We start from the raw sequence: 21,982 nt of genomic DNA, 5'->3' as shown, positions 1-21,982 counted from the left end.
GGTTTTGGCTGTGTTTGCTGAATTGCCTCCTCCATAGAGAGCAGCTGGAAAATCCCAAGTCCTTTCCCAACATGTCAGAAGCAACTTTCTCAAAGGATGCAGTAGCTGTGCCAAAGCACCTTGCCTGTTTGTGAGCAAGCATATGCTGTGGGGACTGCCTGTGCCTGGGCCAGCCTTCTGCCGTGCAGCTGGCTGTATTAAATCACCTTGATGAATTACTAGATGCTTTTTAATTTCTCTGCAGGCAGATCTCTGCTGTTTCTTGCCTGCACAAGATGAAACGGGCTTCTACGGTGCATAGCCTGGTGTAACACTCTAATTGTCTGCAGCAGGTCTGGGTGTGCAAGGATTGGTCCTGGGTTTGGGCTTATTGTCAGGCTTCACATGCTGAGATAGTAGAGAATCAGAGACTGGTTTGGGTTGGAAGTGTCCTCCAAAGGTCATCCAGTCCAACTCCCCTGCAGTCAGCAGGGACATCCTTCACCAGAGCAGGTTGCTCAGAGCTTTGTCGATCCTCACCTTGAGTATCTCCAGGGATGGGGCCTCAACCACCTCCCCGGGCAACCTGTGCCAGTGTTCCAGCACCCTCATGATCAAGAACTTGATGCTAACATCCAACCTAAATCTTCTCTAATTTCAATCCACTGCCTCTCATACTATCCCCACAGGCCTTTGGAAACAGTCCCTCTACAGTCTTCTTATAGCCTACTTCAGTTGCTGGCTGGCTGCTGTTAGGTCTCCCTGGAGCCACCTTTTCTCCAGGCTGAACAGCTCCAGCTCCCTCTGCCTCGTAGCAGAGGTGTTCCAGCCTCCTAATGATTTTTGTGCCTCCCCACTGTGGACCTGCTCCAACAAATCCATGTCTTTAGTGTGTTGAGGGCTCCAGAACTGGATGCAGCTTTCCTTGAAGGCAGCAAAGAAAGAAAGTGTGTGAAAGCTTTGCTATCATCCATGGTGGAGGATGCCTAATGCTAAGAAGGAAGCCACCTATGCCACTTAGGCTCTTCACAAGAGTTGATTTGGTTTGGGATTTTGAGGTGGTTTTCCTGCTGTTTAAATGCATTCTGTGAGTGAGGTGCCTGCCAAGAAAATGCCTGGATAAGGGAATAGATTATCCTCAGGTGGCCTGGGTAGCAGCAGAGCATCCCTATGCCTGATGAGGCATATCTGAGCTTCCTGAGCCTCAAGATGTGTTTTGGAGCCCCTGCACTGTGCCATAACAATAGGATTTAGTCAGCCTTTCTCTGGGACAGAGCTGTGTGTGGCTGATAGATGCAGGTGTTCGGAAATGCACAGTGCCAGGAGGGAGCTTTTAGTCCAAACACAGCTCACTAAACATACTCTGCATCCTCTGGGAGTCTCTTGATGCTGTTACCTCTGGACTCTGCTGGAAGTGGTAAGGATATAAGAATTCTGTTTTTCAATTGCAGTCCAAGGTGTAATATCTGTGTTTGTTGTGGCTGTTAGCAGTGGTTTGTACATGTAGGACTCCTCTGCCCAGATGCAGAGCCTATTTATGTAGCTCTAAAACTGCTGAGTTGTTTCATCTGTGAGGCAGAGGTTTCAGTCCTGGGCTCTTTTGGTTTTTCTGGTTTAGTTTGGTTTGCTTTTTTCTTAACCGCTTTCCTTGCTGAGAGGGGAGAGCTCTGTGGGAAGTGATCCAGCAAACGTTTAAAATAGCCTTTGAGTGTGGGGTGGTTTTTCAGACTCTTACTCAGGCTTTTAAATATGTGAATTATCTCTGTGAATTCTCATCTGAGGGCCTCTGAAACCTGCCAGCCAAGCCTAAATCTTGCAGGAGGTGCGGCCAGGTCTGTGTTCTCAGAGCTCTCTGGCACAGACACCTGGTACACCTGTGTCTCCTGCTGCTCTCAGTACTGTCACAACTTTACCCCTCGTGCCTGTTTCTCTGGTACCTCCTGTTTTTCCCAAGGTTATCTTCTATAAATAGAATCTACTCCAGCATTTCACTCCCCCACACCCATCTTGAGGAGAATAATTACCGATGAGGCGGTGCTGAAAGAAGGGGGATCCATTCTGCTCTGCTCTGCTCTGCTCTTGGAGGCTTGTTCTTTTTACTGACAGGAAGTAAATGCTCAAATTGCTCAGCAATTTCCTCAGGTGACAACTCTAAAGTGATTAGCTTTTGAAATACTTCAGCTGGAGTATTTAAACATTTGATAAACCATGGGTTAGCTGAAGAATGAAACTGTAATTGTTTTGGCACCCACAGAATTCTATCCTAAGGTTGCAATCTCATAATTTCCTTTACTGTTGTTAGACTGATGGAGGTAGCTGTGGAGTCTAATGTTCACCTGTCCAGAAACCACAACCCTGCTCAACCCAGGCTAGCAAAGATGGTGCAGCTATCTGCCAGCAGCCAGAAGTCACAAACATTTAGAGCATTCATAAACCAGAAGAGTTTGTCTTGACTGAAAAAAATGATGAAATGAAAGCAGGTCAGGGCTTGAGGTGATGATACTGACCTTACTGCCATCATAGAATGGCTTGAGTTGAAAGGGACCTTAAAGATCATCTAGATTCAACCCTTCTGCCATGAACATCTTTCATTAGACCAGGTTGCTCAAAGCCTCATCCAGCCTGGTCTTAAACACTTCCATGGATGAGGTATCCAAAGCTTCTCTGGGCAACCTGTTCTGGTGTCTCACCTCCCTCATAGTAAAGAGCTTCTTCCTAATGTCCAGTTTAAATCTCCCCTGCTCTAGTTTCAAACCATTCTCCCTGTGTTCTGTCACCACAAGCCCTTATAAAATGTCCCTCCCTTCAGGTACTGGAAGGCTGCTCTAAAGTCTCCCCAGAGCATTCTCTTCTGTAGGCTGAACAGCCCAAACTCTTCTCAGCCTGTCCTCCTAGCAGAGGTTCTCCAGCCCTCATTTTTATCTTCATGGCCTCCTCTGGACCCTCTCCAGCAGATCCAAGTCCTCGTGTTTTATCTTAACACCAGCATGAGAAACTAACATGACTCCCTGACATGGTGGGATGGGGACATTGAGGCGGGAGGGAGGCAATGCTGTGCCATAAACTCTGCCTGCAGCAGCCCGGAGTGAAACGTACAAAGCAAGAGAACTGAAGGAGAAGCTTTCTCTAGGCTGTGTGATGCCAGTGGGGAGCAGTTGCTCAGGCATCACAGGCTGCTGTCTGTGTACTAAGTGCCTGCAGAGAGAAACCCTGTGCAGAGGAGTCACTGCTGGCACACTGCTCCATGCTGGCAAATCAGACTTTATTTGGTGGGGGGGTAACAGTCTTCTACAGCTCTCTAAAATCACCTTTGCTGTGGTCACCTCATGATAAAACATTAATTTCTCCAGTGTAAATCCAAGCCTAGCACATTTCCCAAATCACCTCTTAAAGTAAATCCAAACTGGTGCAGAGGAGTAAACCACCCTGGCACAACCAGTCAGCCCCCAGCATGGCTGCCCAGACAGAAGTGGGACCTGTAGTTATTTTCCAGGTTTTACAGCCACCTCTCTGCTCCACTGACAATTATTTACTACCACTGCTATTGTGCTTTGTAAACTTATACAGTGCTTCATGAAGTAAGACAGGTTTCCTATTTTAAAGATCTCATAATCTCGTGGGCTGATAAGGGGTGCAGATTATCCCTTGGATGTTCATAAATAGCATTAGCACTAAGAGTTTTATTAGTGCTGGAGCCTTGCAAGCCTGTGCCGTGCTCCTTTCTTCAACAGCACTTTCCTAGTCAGGTGCTGGAATAAGGATTTTGACACCTTGATCTTCCAGGCTGGAACAGTGTGGGCATTCTTTTGTCCTGCTGGTAGCGAGAGAGCAAAGCCCAAGCACCAGGGACTGTTGCTCTGCGTGGGTTTGCCTTTGCTTGCCTCTCTCCCAGACTACAGACGTGGAGTTTGGGTGATGGCAGCAGAGAGCAAGCTCGGGAGGGCTGTGCGAGTGTTTTAAATAAACAAACAATGGAACAGCAACTTCAACAAATTGAGAGTGGTGCTAATTTGCTGTAATGCTGCCTTGCCTTCTGGCACTGTTGATTTAGAAGCTGAGTAAACTGGAACTGATGTGGGGAGCCACTGGTTCCTTTGCTCTAGGCTGTGGATGTGGTTCAGGATAAAATGCTTCTAGGGTACTGTCCTGAGGAGCCTTCCGATTACAGGGTGAAGCACAGGCTGCCAGTCCCCTTTTCAAACCCCAGTCTTGGGCAGCAGAACCTCCTCCTCTGCCTTAACTTCCCCTTCCACTTTTTTAAAGAAGAGATGTTTTAAGTCTTGATCCAAGGGCTTATAATTTGCATGGTTTGAGGGCTGCCAGAAAATCCTTGACCTTGACAGTAACAGTGTGTAGAGAAGGAAAGGAGCCAGATCCAGAGCTTTGGATTGCAGCAGAGTGTTCCACAAACCATGGCCTTGCTGGGCTGCCTTTCCTAAGGCACCCGGGGCTGTGATTCCCCAAACTGACAAACTCTCTGACACACAAAGCTGCCCAAAAGCAGATGAGATACCTGCAGCCCTGGGACGTGGTCATGCAGTGCTGCAAGATAAGGATGGGAGCCTTGCTGGGAAAAGGTGGATTTTGGGGAAGATATGTGAGGATTTCCTTGCAACCTGTCAGCTGAGTTTAAACAAAGTCTGAAGTCTCAAGGGAAGAAGACAGGGCAATGAAACAGTCAAAATGAGACACATTCGAGGCAGAGGAGAGGCAGCAGAGGAGGATTTCTTGTCTTTGCCTTAGGTTATCTTCAGCTTGGATAGATCAGGATGCAGTGCAGACAGTTTGAGTCTGTTACGCCTTCTACTCTTACAAGCAATAGTGGCTTTCTGGTACCCTCTCACTTGTCAGGCTTAGAGCTACAGAAACATTTTTGGAGGCTGCAGAGAACCAAGCAAATGAGGGTTTGGAGTGATCAGTTTAGCATCCCATTTGGAGGTGTGTTTGGTAGGCAGTAGAGTCTTGATACTGCCAAGGCCAACTTTTAAACAGTGATTTGCCTGAATGACTCTACCAAGTGAGGCTTAGAGTTCTGTGGGAAGCAGAGGGCAGTACATGGGCAGGTCTTGGGCAGAAAGAAAGGAGAGAAAAGCAGATGAAGTGCAGAAGGTGCTGTACTTAAGGCATTGTGTGTTTATGTTACCAACTCTTGCTGCTGTATCTGTAGGTACAGGTGAGATAAGGGAAGGAGATTGTGTCTTGTAGAAGAAAATGAGACAGCAAGGTGTGTTTCTGTGCTCACTGCCATGAGGTGAGCCAGATGGCATTTTGGTCCAAGGCTGCTACTATCCATGTCCTTCCTGCATCCCTCAGCATGGAGCTCAGTGTTGGATCTTAGCAGTGTTCTGCATGCAGATGCTGGTGTGCAGACTGCTTCTCTCTGCAGAAAGGTTTGCTGACTCCACACGAGAAATAAGAATCAGCAGACCAATTGGGAGGGTCTTTAGCAAACCCTCACCTATTTCTGCCAGTACTCTAAGGCCTTGTTTCTCCAACAAACTCGGTGACTAAAGGTCTGAGTCAGTTGCTAGTGGATTTAACACTCCCAGTTGTCTGCCTCATTCATGTCCTGGAGATCCCTGCCCAGTTGCAGGGGCAGTTGGAAGGGCCATGCTGTTGCTCCAGCATTGCTGCCATGTCACAGCCCAGCTATTGGCTTGCTACCTGTGGTGACTCAGAGCCCTAAAGCAGTGTTGCAACTGAGAGTGGGCTCTAAGGCAGTCTTGCATGGGAAAGGGCCATGACATTCCTTCTTTTCCACTATGCTGCCTCAGAGCAATGCTCAGCATGAAGCTCCACCTTGTGCACCCCCTGCCAACTGTGACCTCCCATACTGAAGGACAGGGCCCAAGCTTTTAGGATCAGAAGCATCTTCTCACTCCATGTAATTCATGGAGTTGTGGATTCTGCCCCAAACTCTCTCGGATTAGCTGGGAGGTACCAACAGTCCTTTAGTCATGTCCTAAATTCTTGCATTGTAAAGGAAGAATTCCCTACATCAAGGCTCCAAGGTAGCTGGGAGATGGGAATTTTGCATACCAAAGGGAACTCAACTGGTGGATGGGTAGAGAGGGCATCCTGCCTCCTGTGTGGGCTGAGCTACACCACTGGCTCTGTGGGTATCTTAGTGCGGTAAGGAGTCATTAGCTTAGCGTGGGACTTCAAAGCTGCAATTACTACTTCCAGTGCAGGTATAGCTGGAACTGAGCTTGCTCAGTTGTTGCAGGACTGCAGAGCCCAACGTCTGTTGCTGCTCACAGATTTCTGAGGCTTTGCTTTGTGCCACTGCTGTGTTCCTGAGATCAGCTGCAGATATGCAGGAATTTTTAGTGCCTGGCTCTGCTTGACAAGATCTGCAAAGCCCATGCCTCTTCTCTTGTCCTCCCACTAAAGGCTAGTCTTAGGCTTCATCTCAGCAGCAACAAGAAATGTCTGCTGTAGAAGGGCTCTGTTTAGGAATTGGCAGGAAGCTTGGTTTCTGACTGCAGTGATCTTCTCACAGTCCACAACACCTTTGTTTTAAGGAGCTCTCTGCTAATCTCTGCCCTGGAGAGGAAATGCAGCTGCGGAGAAGAGCTTGCTTCACAGTAGCAAGAAGCAAATGGCTGTAATCTGGGTGTAAATCTGTGCTTGTGCTGCTGTCCAAGAAATACCTTTATGCAGCGCTCAGCTGCTCTTGAGCTGAGCGCTACTGAGTGTTTTGCAGCCTGCTACTGCAGCCGGTAGTGTGCTGCTCCTGTAGGTCTAGAGTCTCTGTGATTGCAGAGGGGGGAGCTCCAAATCCCAGAGGCTCTGGCCTGTTCAGATGGACGTTTTAGACTATGGAAATGTGGCTTGGCCTGCTCATGCTGGCAATGGTCTGTGCAGCCTCGTTGAGCAGATGCTCTTGGTGCAGCACAGCCCAGGTCAGTAAGCAAACCCTTGTTTATGTTTCACTTCTTCCTTGTACTGATGAGATCTTAAAATCTTCAGGCTGTAGCAAGTTAAAACAGAGCCATCTGAATACAAAGGATTTCTTAATTCAGTGTGCAAGGGATTTAGTTAGAGAACTATGGGGGAGGAGGGTGCAGGTGGGAATGGTGGGAATACTGTCCTGAACTCAAGGCCAACAGATGTCCAGTGAGAACGAAGAGCTGCCTCCATGCATTCAATGGCCTCGTCATGAAGACACTGTTTAGTCCTCAGGCTGGTGTTCTCCTTTTGAGTTATCTCCTATCCAACTACACTAACTATTAAAAGGCCAAATTAAAAAGTCTTACATCTTTCAAGGCTGAGATCTTAGCCAAGATTCTAACTTTTTAAAGGTAAGATTCCTATCTCCAGCAGCACAGCTGGAGTCATGCAGGCATCAGTGTGACAGCAGCCATGCAGAACTTTCACTTCACTATGAAGGTCTAAAATCTCATTTAAAACTCTTGTGAGGCTGTTGCCTTATTTCTCTTCTTGCATGTGGTTTGGTTTTGCACTGGGGCAGTGTCAGCGTTGTACAGAGGGATGTGTGCTTAGCATCTGCCCTGAAACTCTCCTGCTTGTTCATCTTGCTGCAGCTGATGAGAGGAGCTCTGGGGGAAGGAGGAAATGCACTGCAGAGGATACGTTGGGCTTGACAAGCTGAGCAGATCTGGCGTGGGAAAGAGGTCTTTGCTTTTTCCTTTGGGCATGGAAGGGAGGATGTCCAGTTTTGCATCACTTGTACCAACTGCAGTTCACCATGAATCAACTCTGAGTCTCCAAGAGCATAGATTAGCGATTGGTGAAGGATCACAACCAGGACAGGCTTTGCAGCGTTTCCTTCTCGTGTCTCCTTGCACTAGTGACATGACAAAAGCCAGAGGGCCCAGCCTGGCTCAGTGCTGTAACATCCCCAGAAGAGCAGGGTTTCAAGGCCAGCAGGGAAGGGGATGACACAAAAGATCAGCACTGAAGTGTTCCTTCCATTTGCGTGGGGAACGAGGCCATGAAGCTCCGTCGCCAGGCCTCACTTGTCCTAGAGGCACTTCTGAGTGGTGATACGCATTGCTTTAATTCCTGGGCAGAAGGAAGCCGGTGCAGACATCCTGGCATCTGCTGTGGTTCCCTTGAAGCTCGGTGCTGTCGGGAGTCCTGCGTGGAGGTGGCCAGAGCGAGGTGCCAGGCGGCGTGCAGAGGCTCCGCAGCGGTGGGCGAGGGCGGAGGGAGGCGGCGCCGCAGCTGGTGGCTCAGGCAGTGGCCGGTTTGAAATGTACCTTTCAATTTTGATTGCAGTTTTTCAATTGCATTTAACAGCGTCCCTGCTGGTTCTCCATTCTGCATCCGTGCAGCCACGTTCTATTGATGGCCTGTTGTGATTTCAATGGAACATCATGGGATGTACCTGGCACGTCGGGCAGCACTGGATGGAGGTGCCTTTAGCCCAGTGTACCTGGCATGGTAAGCGGCAACCAAGTGGTTAATCTGCATTCTCCTGCTCGTAGCCTCAGCTTGTTTAGCAAGGTGTTCCTGCTTCGCTGCAGCCTTGCACTGACTAGAAAGCACTTTGCTCTCCTGGTGTTAGTGCTTTCACGCACATAGGGCCCCTACCCTTTTCAGCCAAAGAGATCCCCCTTCCCTGGGCGGTTTGCCATGCAGTAGAGAAGGGCCTAGCCACGACAGGCTCTCTGTGTTATTCCAGGGAAGAGAGGGGACTGGGAAATCATCTGACTCTTTCTTCTCTCCCTTTTGTGCCAGGAGTTGGTAGCATTTGAGCACATAGTGCCCAGGTACCCAGTTGCCGCACAGAGTACCCAGCAGGTGCTTGTGTCCATAAGCAAAGCAGAGCTGTTTCTGCAGCACTGCAGGAGCTGCTTCAGGGAAGAGGGAGGGCAGTTCTGCCTGGCACTAATTGGAATGTAAAAAACTAAACAAAGGCCACTTAAAGTTCGCTGATGTGGTATCCTCTGCGAAATGATCCCTCATTCTCCTTCTTGTTTCCATGTCCACACTTGCAGCATCAGCTACACATCCTGCTCTGTCCTGCATGTCGCTTTCTCTCCCTTCCCCAGCTCTGCAGACCTCTCCTCCAGTAACTTGATGTGTTGGCCTTACCTATTTTGAAGTGAGAGAGATTCCTGTGGAAAAAACCCAAGGATGCTGCATTGTGTTTTCTGCTTGAGCCCACCTTGCAGAGCTTTTGCTGCTCCACTGCCAGTGATGAAAATGCATGTTCTTGCCTCTGCTTCTGAGTTCTGCTGTCTGCCTGCTCACAGGGGCTGGGGATCGGGAATCATGTGGGGTGACAGAGTTCCTGCATTCTGCCCCATGCCTCTGCTGCTCTGCAGTGTGAATACCTTGAAAAGGCAATGGGCTAATGACGTGCCAGCTGCAGCTCCTGGGGAGAAAGGCTGGTGGCCATCAAAACCCACTACACTGATAGCTCAGGAGAGTCTTGGAAACTGTCTCTCTTGGGATGTGGTGAGAGGAAGATCAGATGAGCAACAGGAATGTTCTCTTCCCAGTGCTCTAACAAAGTTAGTTCATCTGAAACCAAAGGGCAGAGAAGTTCTGTATCAGTTTCATGCAACTCCAGCAGCAGCTTGGACCCAGCATTTTCAATGCCAGAAGTAAATTGGTGGGAAGGAGCAAAGTAGGAAACAACTGATTCTAATTTTGTCTTGTTCTTCCCTATGCTCACTGCTGCAGAGTCTGCTCAGTGCTGCACAAGTGCTCGGGAAGGTAGAGAAATAAGTGAGCAGGCCTCTCTCTTTGCCTAGGTGTACTGAAACGTGCACAGTAGGCCAATGCCTCAGCAGCAGCTGATTTGATCCATCCCATCTAATCTGTTTGTTGGTTTTTATCTGCAGTACTGTTAGCTCACTGCTCAGGTGCTCGGTGTCTAGCCTTCTCATCCAGCCACAAATCCTCTACGTGAAATGAGTGCTTCCTTAGATCTGTTTTTGATTGATTCTCTGCTTCACTGGTGTTGCTGCTTAAAAGGTAAACAATATTCATGTGCTGCAATCTATAACTCAGAGATGAAATCAAATAGCCTCTCCTGCCAGAGATTACACATTTAGCATTCATCCAACAATTACTTTCGGGAGGAGATTTAGTGATATGAAAGAGACTCAAACCTGTAGTGCAAATGTAGATTTCATGCTATTTAGAGGGGTGAGAGGATTCCTCTGCTCCTGTACTGTGGCAGTCTGATTTCCTGTGACATCCAGAGTCTTTGTGGAAATTGAGAGAAAACCAAGTTTTTCCTGCTTTGTAGTGAGTGCAGCCCAGCTCCTGGAGCAGTCTGTGTGCTCTGTGCAACCTTCACGCCCACGGGCTGGGCTAGCAAGCAGCTCGCAGTGACCCAGCTCCCTGGGGCAGCGTCGCTGAGGGAGGCGCTGTCGGCTCTCAGCTTGCGAAGCTCTGTTTGATGTGTTCCATCTGCTTGCAGCGTTGCTGTATCCTTGTGATTTGTGCCCTGTATTTCTCATGTCTTTGCATGTGCTGTGTCTTGGTGTCGTGGGTAATGGTGGAGGTAGTGGAGAGGCTCAGTCCTCCTTCATTCCCTACTCGCACAAGGATATCTGAGCAGGTTCCTTCCTCTGAAAACTGTGACTTTGACTAGGAACCCACCTGCACCTGGGGAAAAGTCACATCTCTAGTGCCCCAAAGCCTTCTGTGATCCTGCTTTAAATACAAAGTCTGCACACCAAATTCAATGGGAGAATGCATCTCTTCTGAGACATCTGCATGTTCTTGAGGTCAGGGGTGGGTTTTTTACTAGAATGCATCTGAGCCCTTTCTGAGCCAGGGCTCCGTGAACCGGGAGTGTGTTTTGGTTTTGCTCTTTGCTGAAAAAAGAGATGGAAAAGGGAGGGGTTTTAAAGCATACTGAGGTACCAGACCACAAACCACTGTGATTTTGTTTAAAGGCTTATCACAGAATGTTAGAAGCTGGAAGGGACCTTGAAAGCTCATCCAGTCCAACCCCTCTGCCACAGCAGGATCACCAAGAGCAGATCACACAGGAATGCGTCCAGGCGGGTTTTGAGTATCTCCACAGAGGGAGACTCCACAGCCCTCTGGGCAGCCTGTGCCAGGGCTCTGGCACCCTCGCAGGATAAAAAACTCCACCTCATGTTTACATGAAGCATCCTTTGCCTCAACTTCCACCATTGCCCCTTGTCCTGTCACTGGGCATCACCGAGTAGATCCTGGCTCCAGGCTCTGGGCACTCACCCTGCACGTTTTTAAACATGAATGAGGTTAATTGAAGGGTTTTTGTTTCCATTATTAATGGTGGTGATGTTACCCAAATGTTCAGGGGTTATTAAGAGGCAGTCTGTAAATGACTGTAGCATGGCCTTTAAGGCTGCACCTGCCTCTTCCCCCACCTCTGAAATGCTAAAGAAGCATTAGTAAGTGGCCAGCTCTGGAAAATACCTGGAATGGATTTACTGCTGTCCAGGACCGCACAAGATCCACCAGGCAGGTTGACACTATAGAGCTTCTGTCAACAGAGGGAGATCAGCCAAAGGTGTGTGCTGTGACCCACGCTGCTGCCCTGGGAAAAGCCCTCAGTGGGCAATTCTGGCAACATTCTAAACATGTGCCTCTGAGCTTGGCTCATGGCTTTGCTGCTTTGTTCCATTGCATTCATTTTGTTGGGGTTGCTAAATCCGCATCAGACTTAAGCTAACAAATTCAGTTTTGATAGGCAGTGTTACAGAGCTCAGCCCTGACCACTGCTTTTAGAATCTGCTAGAGGTGCTAACCTACCTCGTAAATCTGTCCTGCTGAACTTCTGTAACATAAACAGAGGGAATCTAAACAACTTGCACTATGCTATTTTTTAGTGCTGCAGAACACACTGAGGTTTAATAATAACATCATCTTCCTCGTGAAGGTCAGTAAAAAGCAGAACTGTAATTCGACTTCTCTTTGCAGGGCTTTCCCTGCAGGCTCATTACCTGGTTTCAAGACAGCAAGGAACAACAAAAAGGGGGCAACAAAGCAGTAAAAGTGTAAAAATATTTCCCATCAGTAGCTGCAGAGAGCCTTGACTCTTTTGCAAAGTGTTAGGCAAATGTACACGGAGATTTCCCGACCTCAGGGGCCAAAGGAATGGGAAATAAACTCCCTTTGATTCGGAGACTTTTTTTGTTAGTCTGCTTAGGCAAAACATACTGGCTCTGCCACTGCCTCTCTTGCCCTTTCTCCCTTTCCCCTTTTCCCTCCTCTTTTCCCCTCCCCTTTTCCTTTCCCTTTTCCCTCCCCTTTCCCATATTTGTCCTTCATGGAACACTTAAAAATCCTATCCAGGGATTCTGTGTGCTAAATGCACAGCAAAGCAGCAGTGGTGCAGCAGCAGCTGTCTCCCTCTGTTCTAGAGCAGGATGTGTTTTTATACCTCGATGGTGAGTTATGCCCTTCCCTGTCTGTATCTCAGTGACCCAGAAGGAGGTGCTTTACTGGGCTGCCCAGATAAAAGTGGGTATTTGGTGCCTCTGTGCTGTTGTTGCTTCCTCTTAATCAGTAGTTCTGGAAGCAAGCCACTGGACACACTGCCTGTGTGCTGCGTCTCCAGTGGAACTCATTGCAGCTAAAGGTGTTCTTTCAGCTGTCAGCCCTGTTCAGCAGTGGTGGTCCCCATCTCTGTCACAGTTCTGTGATGCTGCAGAGTGTGGTTCTGTGACATAAGTGCTGTAGATGGAAAAGAAAACTGACTAGCACCATGGCAAGCTCTGTTTCCTCCCATTGGCTGCCACCATTTCTAATGCCAGCTAGCTCTGGGCGCAGCACTGATGTGCACAATGGCTCAGGGATCTGTTCCCCAGGCTCTGGGGTCCCCATCTGTTGCTGAAACAAGGCAGAGCAGCTACTGTAGCTGTGGGTCAAGGTGAAGAGCTGCTGAGGTCTCTGTGGGTGCTGAATTAGCTGCTGTGCACTGAACAGGGGCCACAAAATTCTGCCTCGATGCAAAATCCCCTTTACTGTGCTCCTGTGAGACCTACCTCAAACGCAGTGTCCAGTTCTGATATCCCCAGGATAAGGAGGACACAGAGCTGTTGGAGCAAGTCCAGAGGAGGCCACAAAGATGGTTCAAGGCCTTGAACACTTCCAGGGAGGGGGCAGCCACAGTCTCCCTGGGCAGCCTGTGCCAGTGTCTCACCACCCTCACTGTAAAGAATTTCTTCCTCATCTCCACTCTAAGTCTGCCCTCCTCAGTTTTAAAGCCTTTCCCCCTCATCCTGTCACTCCCAGCCCGTGTCAGAAGCCCCTCCCCAGCTCTCCTGGAGCCTGCTTCAAGCACTGGAAGGCTACTGTAAGATCTCCTTGGAGCCTTCTCTTCTCCAGGCTGAACAGCCCTGATTGTCCCAGCCTGTCGCCATAGGGGAGGTGCTTCAGCCCCCTGCCCGTCTGTGTGGCCCTCAAACTATTTTAGATCAAGTTCAGCAGGCAGATTTCCAGGACAAGCAGCACTTGGCACTTCAGAACAAAAACAAAACAAAGTTTGGTTGATTATGGGTTCTTGAGTGCAGCCCCAGATGGGCATTCTAGTTTTCATGTGTTGTGGTACCTACCAAATGTGCAGCTGCCATTGGTTCTGATAGGCCTCAAAGTGGGCACTGCTCACAGCCCCTGCTGCTGTGAAACAGCTGCACTGGAATACACAGCGAATGCTGTTTGTGAAAGGCATGAGCTGCATGGAGGTCACCACAGTGCTCCTCTCTCCTTTAGGGCAGAGGGGCTGGGACTTGAGATGCGTTACTTGGCCTCATCGATTCCAACACAGTTTCTTCAAAACTAGAGTCAGGGCAGAATTAACTTAGGAAAACAGCTTCAGACTGTCGAAGACACTGAGTAGGGTTCAGCTGGCTCAGCATCCTGATTTTCAGCTGGTTCAGGGCTGCTTCTTGCCCTTCAAGCCAATGGGTTGGGCCCTGGGCATTGCCAGGGGGCATTTGGAGCCTTTCCCACTCCTAAGGCGATTTCCCATTCACACCTCGGGGTGATTAATTCCATCTTCAATGGATTTAGTTGCTCCGTGTCATTTCCCCAGCCCCAGCAAAGGTGTTACAAGATTGCAACACGTAAGAGCCAAGGAGCAAACTCCACGGCAGAGCAGGGAAGCTGCAGCTTATGCTAATTATTTTACATGCTCAGATATGCAAATGGCAGAGAGGGAGATGCTGCCTTTTTCTTCCTTCCCCTCTCCCGCCCCCCCCCCCCCACCCTGTTCCCCATCTTCCCTTCAGATTTGGGTCAGGAGAGGGGAAACTGCCTTCTGCCTGCACCCAGCTATTGTTTGCTTGCTGGTATTTTTGGAAGGGTAGTTCCAGCTAACGATGATTACTTTTGTAAAAAGATATTTGCAGATCTGATTTTTGGAAGACTCAAATCAAATCCTAGCATGGGAAATGCTTCTCTCTGTATTCCAAGCAGGATCACAGCTTGCAGGGCTGAGCGTGCCCAGAGCTCCTTAGTCAGTGTCAAGCCTAACACAGATTGCATCCTGCTAAGCCAGTCCATTAAATGTAGACTCGTTGGAGTGGAAGCAGCAGGTTCACACCTCTCATCCTCCTGTTTTGCAGGTGGTAAGGTGAAGGTGAAAGGAAGAGAAGGTGGAGATGGAACTGCCAAATCATGCCAAACAACTGCTACTGCAGCTGAACCAGCAACGAGCCAAAGGTTTCCTCTGTGACGTGATCATTGTGGTAGAAAATGCCCTGTTCCGTGCCCACAAGAACATCTTGGCAGCCAGCAGCATGTACTTCAAATCCCTTGTCCTGCATGACAACCTGATTAACTTGGACACGGACATGGTGAACCCCACCGTGTTCCGGCAGATCTTGGACTTTATTTATACTGGGAAGCTCTTAACGACTGACCAGCCCGGTGAACAGAACTTCAGTGCTCTCCTCACCGCAGCAAGCTACCTCCAACTGCACGACCTGGCAGCTCTCTGCAGAAAGAAGCTGAAGCGGAGCGGCAAGTCCTTCGGCAAGGCTGGCGGCCTTGGCATGGGGAGATCTGCCAGGAGTCAGAGACTTTCCACCGCTTCGGTCATCCAAGCTCGCTATTCAGGGTCAAATGAGGGGTTGAAGGGCTCGCACTCAAAGGAGTTGTCAAAGGGAAAGCTCTCCGATGATGAGGTCTTCATCAGCAGCTCCAACCAAGAGAACTGTCACTCCTTAACCAGGGGAGCCAGTAAGAATGGTGGTGGGGGCGGCAGTGCAAATGGGAGTACTGGTGACCAGGAGCTAGGCCTCGACCTGTCCAAAAAAAGCCCCTCGCTCCCCGCTGCAGCCTCCCACGATGACACGCAGCACAGCGAAAGCCAGCACGGCTCTCCCCAATCTGCCTCAGCCCCCGCAGCCAACAGTGCCTCATCGTTCGACGAGTCCGGAGTCGGAGCCCCTCACAGCATGGCGGACAGCAGTGACCCCATGGAGATGGACCTGAGTGAAGAGTGCCACCACGCCTTGATGGAGAGCAGCCAGCGCAAGGGCCACCGGCACTCCTCTCGCAAGAAGGAGTGGATCAAGAAGGACAACGCCTTTGACCGGCAGGAGATCGGCAAAGACAGGGACGATGAAGTGCTGCCCAACGGCATCCTGCTGGGATCCTTGTCCAAGTCCATGGAGCGGAGCCTGGTGGGAGCCTTTGGCGCAGACCTGCCCTACGCGTGTAAGGAGGAGGTGGAAAACGGTAAGGAGAACAGCGATGACAGCGGGCAGAGCGAGAGCGAGAGCGGCGGGCATACCAGTGCCAACTACGTCTACCGGCAGGAGGGCTTTGAGCCGGTGGCCTACGGTGACAACCTGTATGTCTGCATCCCCTGCGGCAAAGGCTTCCCCAGCTCCGAGCAGCTCAACGCCCACGTGGAGACACACACCGAGGAAGACCTCTACATCAAGGAGGAAGGCACCTACGGCGGCAAGGACGAAGCCGAGGATTTGTCCAACCCCAACCAGTCCTACGCCGCGGAGTCGCGGCCCTTCAAGTGCTCGGTGTGCGAGAAGAGCTACAAGGATCCGGCCACGCTGCGGCAGCACGAGAAGACTCACTGGCTGACGAGGCCCTTCCCTTGCAACATCTGCGGCAAGATGTTCACGCAGAGGGGCACCATGACGCGGCACATGCGCAGCCACCTGGGGCTGAAGCCCTTCGCCTGCGAGGAGTGCGGGATGCGCTTCACCCGGCAGTACCGACTGACAGAGCATATGCGTGTCCACTCAGGAGAAAAACCTTACGAATGTCAACTGTGTGGTGGGAAATTCACCCAGCAGCGCAACCTGATCAGCCACCTGCGAATGCATACCTCTCCCACATAAGCCAAAGACTCCAGAATGAGCTTCGAGCCCATCCGCAGTGATTTACCTTCCCGTAGACTTGCTGCTTACAGAAGAAAAAAACAAAGGAGAAACAAACAAAAGAAAACAAAAAGAACAGAAGGGGGCAGCTCCCCATACTCTGTTCAGTCATGGGAGGCCTAAACAAATGTAGCTTTAACATTTAAAAAAAAACAAAAAGAAGGTTGTTTGCTTTTTTTACCCCCTTTTTTTTTAAAAAAAAAAAAAAAAAAGCAAAAAGCAAAAAGCGAGGTCCACAGCCGAGCCTCTGCACTCAGTCCGGCTCTGCCTCCCAGGCGTGGCGAGCTGGCCAGAAACGCCGCTCCTCTTTGTGCACATGGACTTCATCGCCATGGTGACTGTCTGGAGCAGGTAGGGGAGCCATGGGGAGCTCGCAGCCTCTGCTGGCTCCCCTCCCCTGCTCATTTCCATTGTGTTCCTGGCACCCTGCTCACCTCATTCCTAAAACCCACCCCCAGTGGCGGCATTTCTTGCCACCAGAAGCAAGCGCGGTAGGCCGCCTCAGTAGCTGTGAAACAACAGCGTTGCATTGGCAAGTGCAGAAGCTGTGTCTGTGGACCATCTCACAGGGTTGGCAGCCCCTGCAGATACTGTGGGAAAGCCATAGAGTGGTGGAACTCAGCGCCCTCGCCTTGGGCTGGCGACGGTGGGGAGAGAGCAGCCTGCCTAGGTGTGCACCAGCCTGGGTCCCTCACTTAAAGCAGCGGCCCTGCCTCCCTCACCCTCCTCCTTTGGGCTTGATCTTTCTCCTTGGCACATGTACCGTCACACCACCTTCGCCCACCAGACAGCCAAACCTCTTTTGCCTTACCCATGACTGAACAGGGGCTGGATGCCCTGGGAATTTCTTTCAGTGAGCAGGAGGTCGTCTTTACTTTCCTGGTAGTTTCGTATGAATATTCTTTGCTTAGAGGTACTTGTTTTATTCAACCCCATTGTAACGTTTATGTGAATGTTTGAACTGGAAGGTCTGAGGTTAATTCTAGGATGGGTGGGTGGGGAGGGGTTTGCTGTAGGCTGGACTTGCTACAAGTTCCTTTAGGTACTTCTCTTTTTTTTTTTTTTTGTTGTTTTAATTATTTTTTTACCTTCTTTTTTTGTGTGTGTATGTTCTTAGCTTTCCTCCCTCACTAAAGAGTGAGCCTGCCCGCGGGCAGGCTTGTTACCTTTGCTACCTCTTGAATTCATGAGAACAATAAGATGGTTAGTGGAAGATTAGGCATTTTTTTTTTCTCTTATTGTAAGTAATTAAATGTATAAAAGTAGAAGCTAAATTAAAAGTCAAGGGATTTTTACCACCTCGTCCTTCCATCAAAAGTCAGCTAGAGAAATGTTAAAGCAAAGCTTGGCCAAAGACAAAGCAGAGAACCCTAGGTGAAGCCAGAGGCTGTGCTGGCTGCTGGGACTGGCTCGTTCATGGTCTCTTGGCTCCTTGTAGTCACTTTCAGATAAAAGGAGAAAACTTTGGGGGTTTTTGGGGCCCTTTCCAACTTTGATTATTCAATCTGGATACTATGGGGAGGGGAAAACGTCCCCTTCGTCTTCCACTCCCCCAGCACATCTGGGTCAGTCTGCAAACACCTGGCAGGACAGAGGGTGAGGGCATAGCAGCCTATAATTTACTAGAATCCAGAGTGCAATAAGGTGGGGGAGAGGAGGAAAAAGCAAACCAAAGTGTTTCATATCCTCCCTTTTAGACAATTTAACACACGCACAGGAGAGGGGGAAAAAAAGGAAAAGGAAAATGAAAGGAGAAAGAAACAAAATGTTCCTGCAACATCTGCGTAAGACATCACAGCCAACAGCTGCTATTGCTTTAGGAGAGAAGACAGACAACGTAGCCCACCAGTTCTTGGCCCCCTTGACTTTGTTGGCGTGACCTTGTGGAAAGCTATGGCTTGTTTCAAGCCTCCTGGGACTGTGGTGGTAAAAATTCACAGCCAGTAGAATCATCCCTTCTGAACTGAGTAAGGTTTACACTTCTTTGGGGTTTGTTTGGTTGTTTTTTTTTTTCCATTTGTTTTCTTGGGATTTTGGGGTTGGTTTTTTTTTTTTGGTCCCACTCAAACCAGTAGAGTTGCTCTGAGTAAGGTTTACCAAACTTCACCTTTTGTCCTTTTTTTTTTTTTACTATTATTAAAACAAAGAAACCAAATTTATTTTTTTTTAAGTTTTGACCAAAAAGGAAAATAGGAAGGAAAAAAAAAAAAAGGAAAGGAAAAAAAAAAAGCAGAAGTGAGCATCTTTGACTAAGACAAACCTAAGCTTCAGTTTCTATTGGCTATTTTTGTTTAGTTGTTTTTTTTTTGTGGTCCTTTTTTTCGTTGTTGTTTCCCCCCCCCCCCCCCCCGCCCCCTTTTGTTTTGTTTTTGGTGGTGGTTGTTAAGGTAGACCAGTCCGAAAGAAGGGGTTTGGTTTGGGTCAGTGGAATGAAGGGAGGCAACTGGAATCCAGGCTCCAAGGGATAGCCAACCCCGAGGCCTGGTGTCGTGTTACAGGGAACACTCTGGTCCCTCTCGCCCACCTCTCCGCTCCGCCGCTCCCGGTGCCATTGTCTGCTCGCTCCCGCGGCGGGGAGCGGCGGGGCGGGAGCAGGGCTGCTGCTGCTGCTGCTGCCGCTTGTGCGGAGATGCTCTTTGCTGCGGGGGGCCAGGTGGGGTTTAGTGTCTTTAGCGCTTCCACATTTGGAACACACATTGAATTCCTTGCTCCTCGGTTCCTTGCCAAGCCCCACCCCGACAGTGTCCCCCCAGAGCGGTCTGTGGGGAGGACAGGGAGGCCTTACCATCCCTCAGCCTTTTGTCTCAGCAGGGCCCGGGCACAGCTCTGCAAGTGCAGCTCCTGGGCGCTTTGCCCCGCCCGTCCCTGCGGCCGAGCGGGGAGCCAGCCCGCAGCCCACTCGGGCTGCCCGAGCACGCCCCGGGCCCGGCTCCTCCGAGCCGCCCCTCGGGGAGCAGGGAGCGTGGCACGGCCGGCGCCGAGCCCAGCCCATGCCGTGGGCTCTCCCGCTCCTTCGTGGCCATGCAGCTTGCCGAGATGGCTCCTCCGCCGCTGTGGCACAGGGGCAGCGCTGGGGACAGCAGCTGGAGCTGTGCCCGCCGAGCCGAGCCAGGCATCACCCCAGGGGCAGGCGGAGGAGCTGCTGCCCCTCGCTCAGTGCCATCCGCACAGGCGGTGCTGTCGCCTCTGCCCCGCAGGCTCCCTCTCGTCCGTTTCTTAAGCCTTTGAGACTCGCGTGGAAGTTTCAGGACCCAACGCTCTTTTTAATGGCCTTTTTTTTGTTTCTTTCCTTTTTTGAGCATCTTATTTCCCCCCCCCCCCCTTTCTCTTTTTTAATTGACTTTATCCCCTCCCCAGCACTTAAACAACGCGACACAAAGTCTGTGTACAGCAAGAGTATTGTACAAAAGGAGACTTTTGTTCTTTTTTGGCTCGGTTTTGTTTTTCCTTCTGGTTTGTTTTTGTTTGGGTTTTTTTTTGTTTGTTTTGCAAGTAGCTGTGTAAAGTTGCGTTCCGTAGGTTTGAGTCTAAAGGACATTTTCCAACTGGTGACAGTAATAATGAATAATTAATAATACTCAAAAAACTTCAGGGACTGTTTGAGGCCCTGCTTGGGGGGCCTGAACACTCAACTGCATTTGTACGACCTAGTATTGTATCAAGCATTTTCTGTATTTTAATGAGAAAGCAAAACACTAGTTTCATATTTAAGATTTTAAGAGTTTTTTGGGGGGGGGGGAGGTGGGAGGAGAAGAGGTTGGGGGAAAGGGGAGGGGGAGGGGAGGGAGTTGCCTTTTTTTTTTTTTAATTTTTTTTTTCTAAATTTTATTTCAAATTTTGTTTTTTGAACTACACAAAAGAGCCTCAAGAGGAATAAAACAAACTAAAAACGAGCAAAAAAAAAAAAAAAAGAAAGAAAAGGAGGAAGGAAAACAAAACAAAACAAAAAAAAGAGTAAAATGGAGGCCAGGCAGCTGAAAAAAAAAATGCTTTAGTCGTTTAGTTCCAGAATGTTTTTGGAGTAACAGGAGAGGAAAAAAAAGGAAAAAAAAAAAAAAAGAGAAAAAAAAAACCCTAGCAGAAGTTGTATAAAAGAATAAAGAAGCTCATACCCAAATTCACAAACCTATTTTTTAAACCAAAGCACATTTGAATGAGTATGGAACCTCACTTGGCTCAGAAAAGTACTAATATATTTATCTCATTGTTTACATAAACTTTTACAGTCTCAGACCTCAACAGATCTTAGGGGCCAGTCAAAATTAATCTTTGCTTTTTCCATTGGTTTGTCTCTGAAGGCTGCGCAGTGCCCCCCGGGAGGGGGGGGCTGTGTCCTAGCCTTGCATTCCAGCACTGCGTGGGGAGGGTGGGCAGAGGGAGGGCGATGAGAAGTGTGGCACCTAGGTAGGGACTTTTGTTTTTTCCTGTCTTCAACCCGTGAGAGATGTTGCTGGGAGTGAGACCCAGGCGCTGTTGTGGAGGCTCTCCAGCCCACCTCTTCCTCAGGAGCCTGAGGGTGCCAAGAGGAGTGGAGAGATGCTGAGCTCTAGACACGGGGAAGGGTGTTGGTGGGAGCTGCTGTACCCAGCACATCTCCTGGCCCTTAGTGATGGGGAGCTGGGCTGACCTCTTTTCCAGCCCTTTACTGCAGAACCTCCACATTCCCGGCAGAAGTCCCCAAAGCTCAGCTCTGTGCATTTGGGGGAAGTTAGCAGGAGCCACAAAGACCACAGAAGACACCAAAGAGCTTTTGACATGCAGCTTCTGTGAGGCTTTGTGGCTGCTGCCCTGGAAGAGTGTGCACAGCTCTGAGCTGCCCCTCTGCGCCAGGCAGGGGCTGTGGCAGAGGGGGCCGAGCTCCCTGCGTGACTTTGGGTAGCTTTAATGGTCTGGTGCGAGGGCTGCTCCTCTTCAGAGCTGTGCTGGGGCCTGAGCTGTGCTCTTTGGACCATCCAAACCACCTTTGAATCGATCAGCTCCAGACCTCAGGGTCATGCGCAGAGAGCCCAGCCAAAGCTCCTGAGGCTTTCTAGGTGGAAACCTAAGCTCCATTTGCTCGTTGGAACAGCCTGAAGATGACCAATGCAGATGGTTCACTAAAATACTGCTGAAGCCAAAAACCAACCAACCAAACAAAAAGGTTTAAATGAGTTCAAATCAAGCTCCCCATCATTTAGTCTTGACCCTTTGTAGCTTTTACCTTCTACACCAAAGCCACCTCAAACATTTGAGGGGGGGGGGTGGGGGGGTGGGAGAGAGGGGGTGGGGGTGGGAGGGGGCCTGATGGAAAATGAAATATTAATTTTGCCTGGTCTTAATATCTAACAAAGATGGTGCAAACACTATTTGACAGTGTTGTTTTTTGTATCAATATGTATGTGCAGTAATGAATGTATTTATTTCTCAGATTCTGTATGCACAGTTTTGCAACGGAGGTCAGGAAGTTGCAAACACAAAGATGTGTATCCGCAGGGTCTTCTCTACAGGATTTCAAACAAAAAAAAAAAGAGAAAAGAAAAGAAAACTAAAAAAAGGAAAAAAAAAAAAAAAGGAAAAATTAAAAAAAAAAAAAGGAGAAAAAAAAAAGGAAAAAATATATTAAAAAAAAAAAAAGAAAGAAAAAAGAATCTCAGAGACTCTCAGCATAGCCATAAACCATAACCTGTGAAGACAAT

At 49.3% G+C, this 21,982-nt stretch overlaps 1 protein-coding gene across 1 annotated transcript in view; it reads left to right on the top strand.

The window, feature by feature from the left end:
* The window catches only part of HIC2 (HIC ZBTB transcriptional repressor 2), a 44,957-nt gene extending 27,355 nt beyond the window's left edge, over window positions 1-17,602 (top strand). Inside the window, exons 2-3 of the mRNA XM_064168452.1 lie at window positions 8,245-8,388; window positions 14,526-17,602. Coding sequence (XP_064024522.1) covers window positions 14,562-16,268 — 1,707 coding nt within the window. The 5' untranslated portion in view covers window positions 8,245-8,388; window positions 14,526-14,561 and the 3' untranslated portion in view covers window positions 16,269-17,602. The remainder of the gene's footprint in view (window positions 1-8,244; window positions 8,389-14,525) is intronic.
* The last annotated feature ends 4,380 nt before the right edge of the window (window positions 17,603-21,982 follow it).

The sequence above is a fragment of the Pogoniulus pusillus genome, chromosome 30 (assembly GCF_015220805.1).
Source record: "Pogoniulus pusillus isolate bPogPus1 chromosome 30, bPogPus1.pri, whole genome shotgun sequence".
Taxonomy (NCBI): domain Eukaryota; kingdom Metazoa; phylum Chordata; class Aves; order Piciformes; family Lybiidae; genus Pogoniulus; species Pogoniulus pusillus.
The sequence above is the reverse complement of the archived record's forward strand: the minus strand, read 5'-3'. Positions and strand labels throughout refer to the sequence as shown.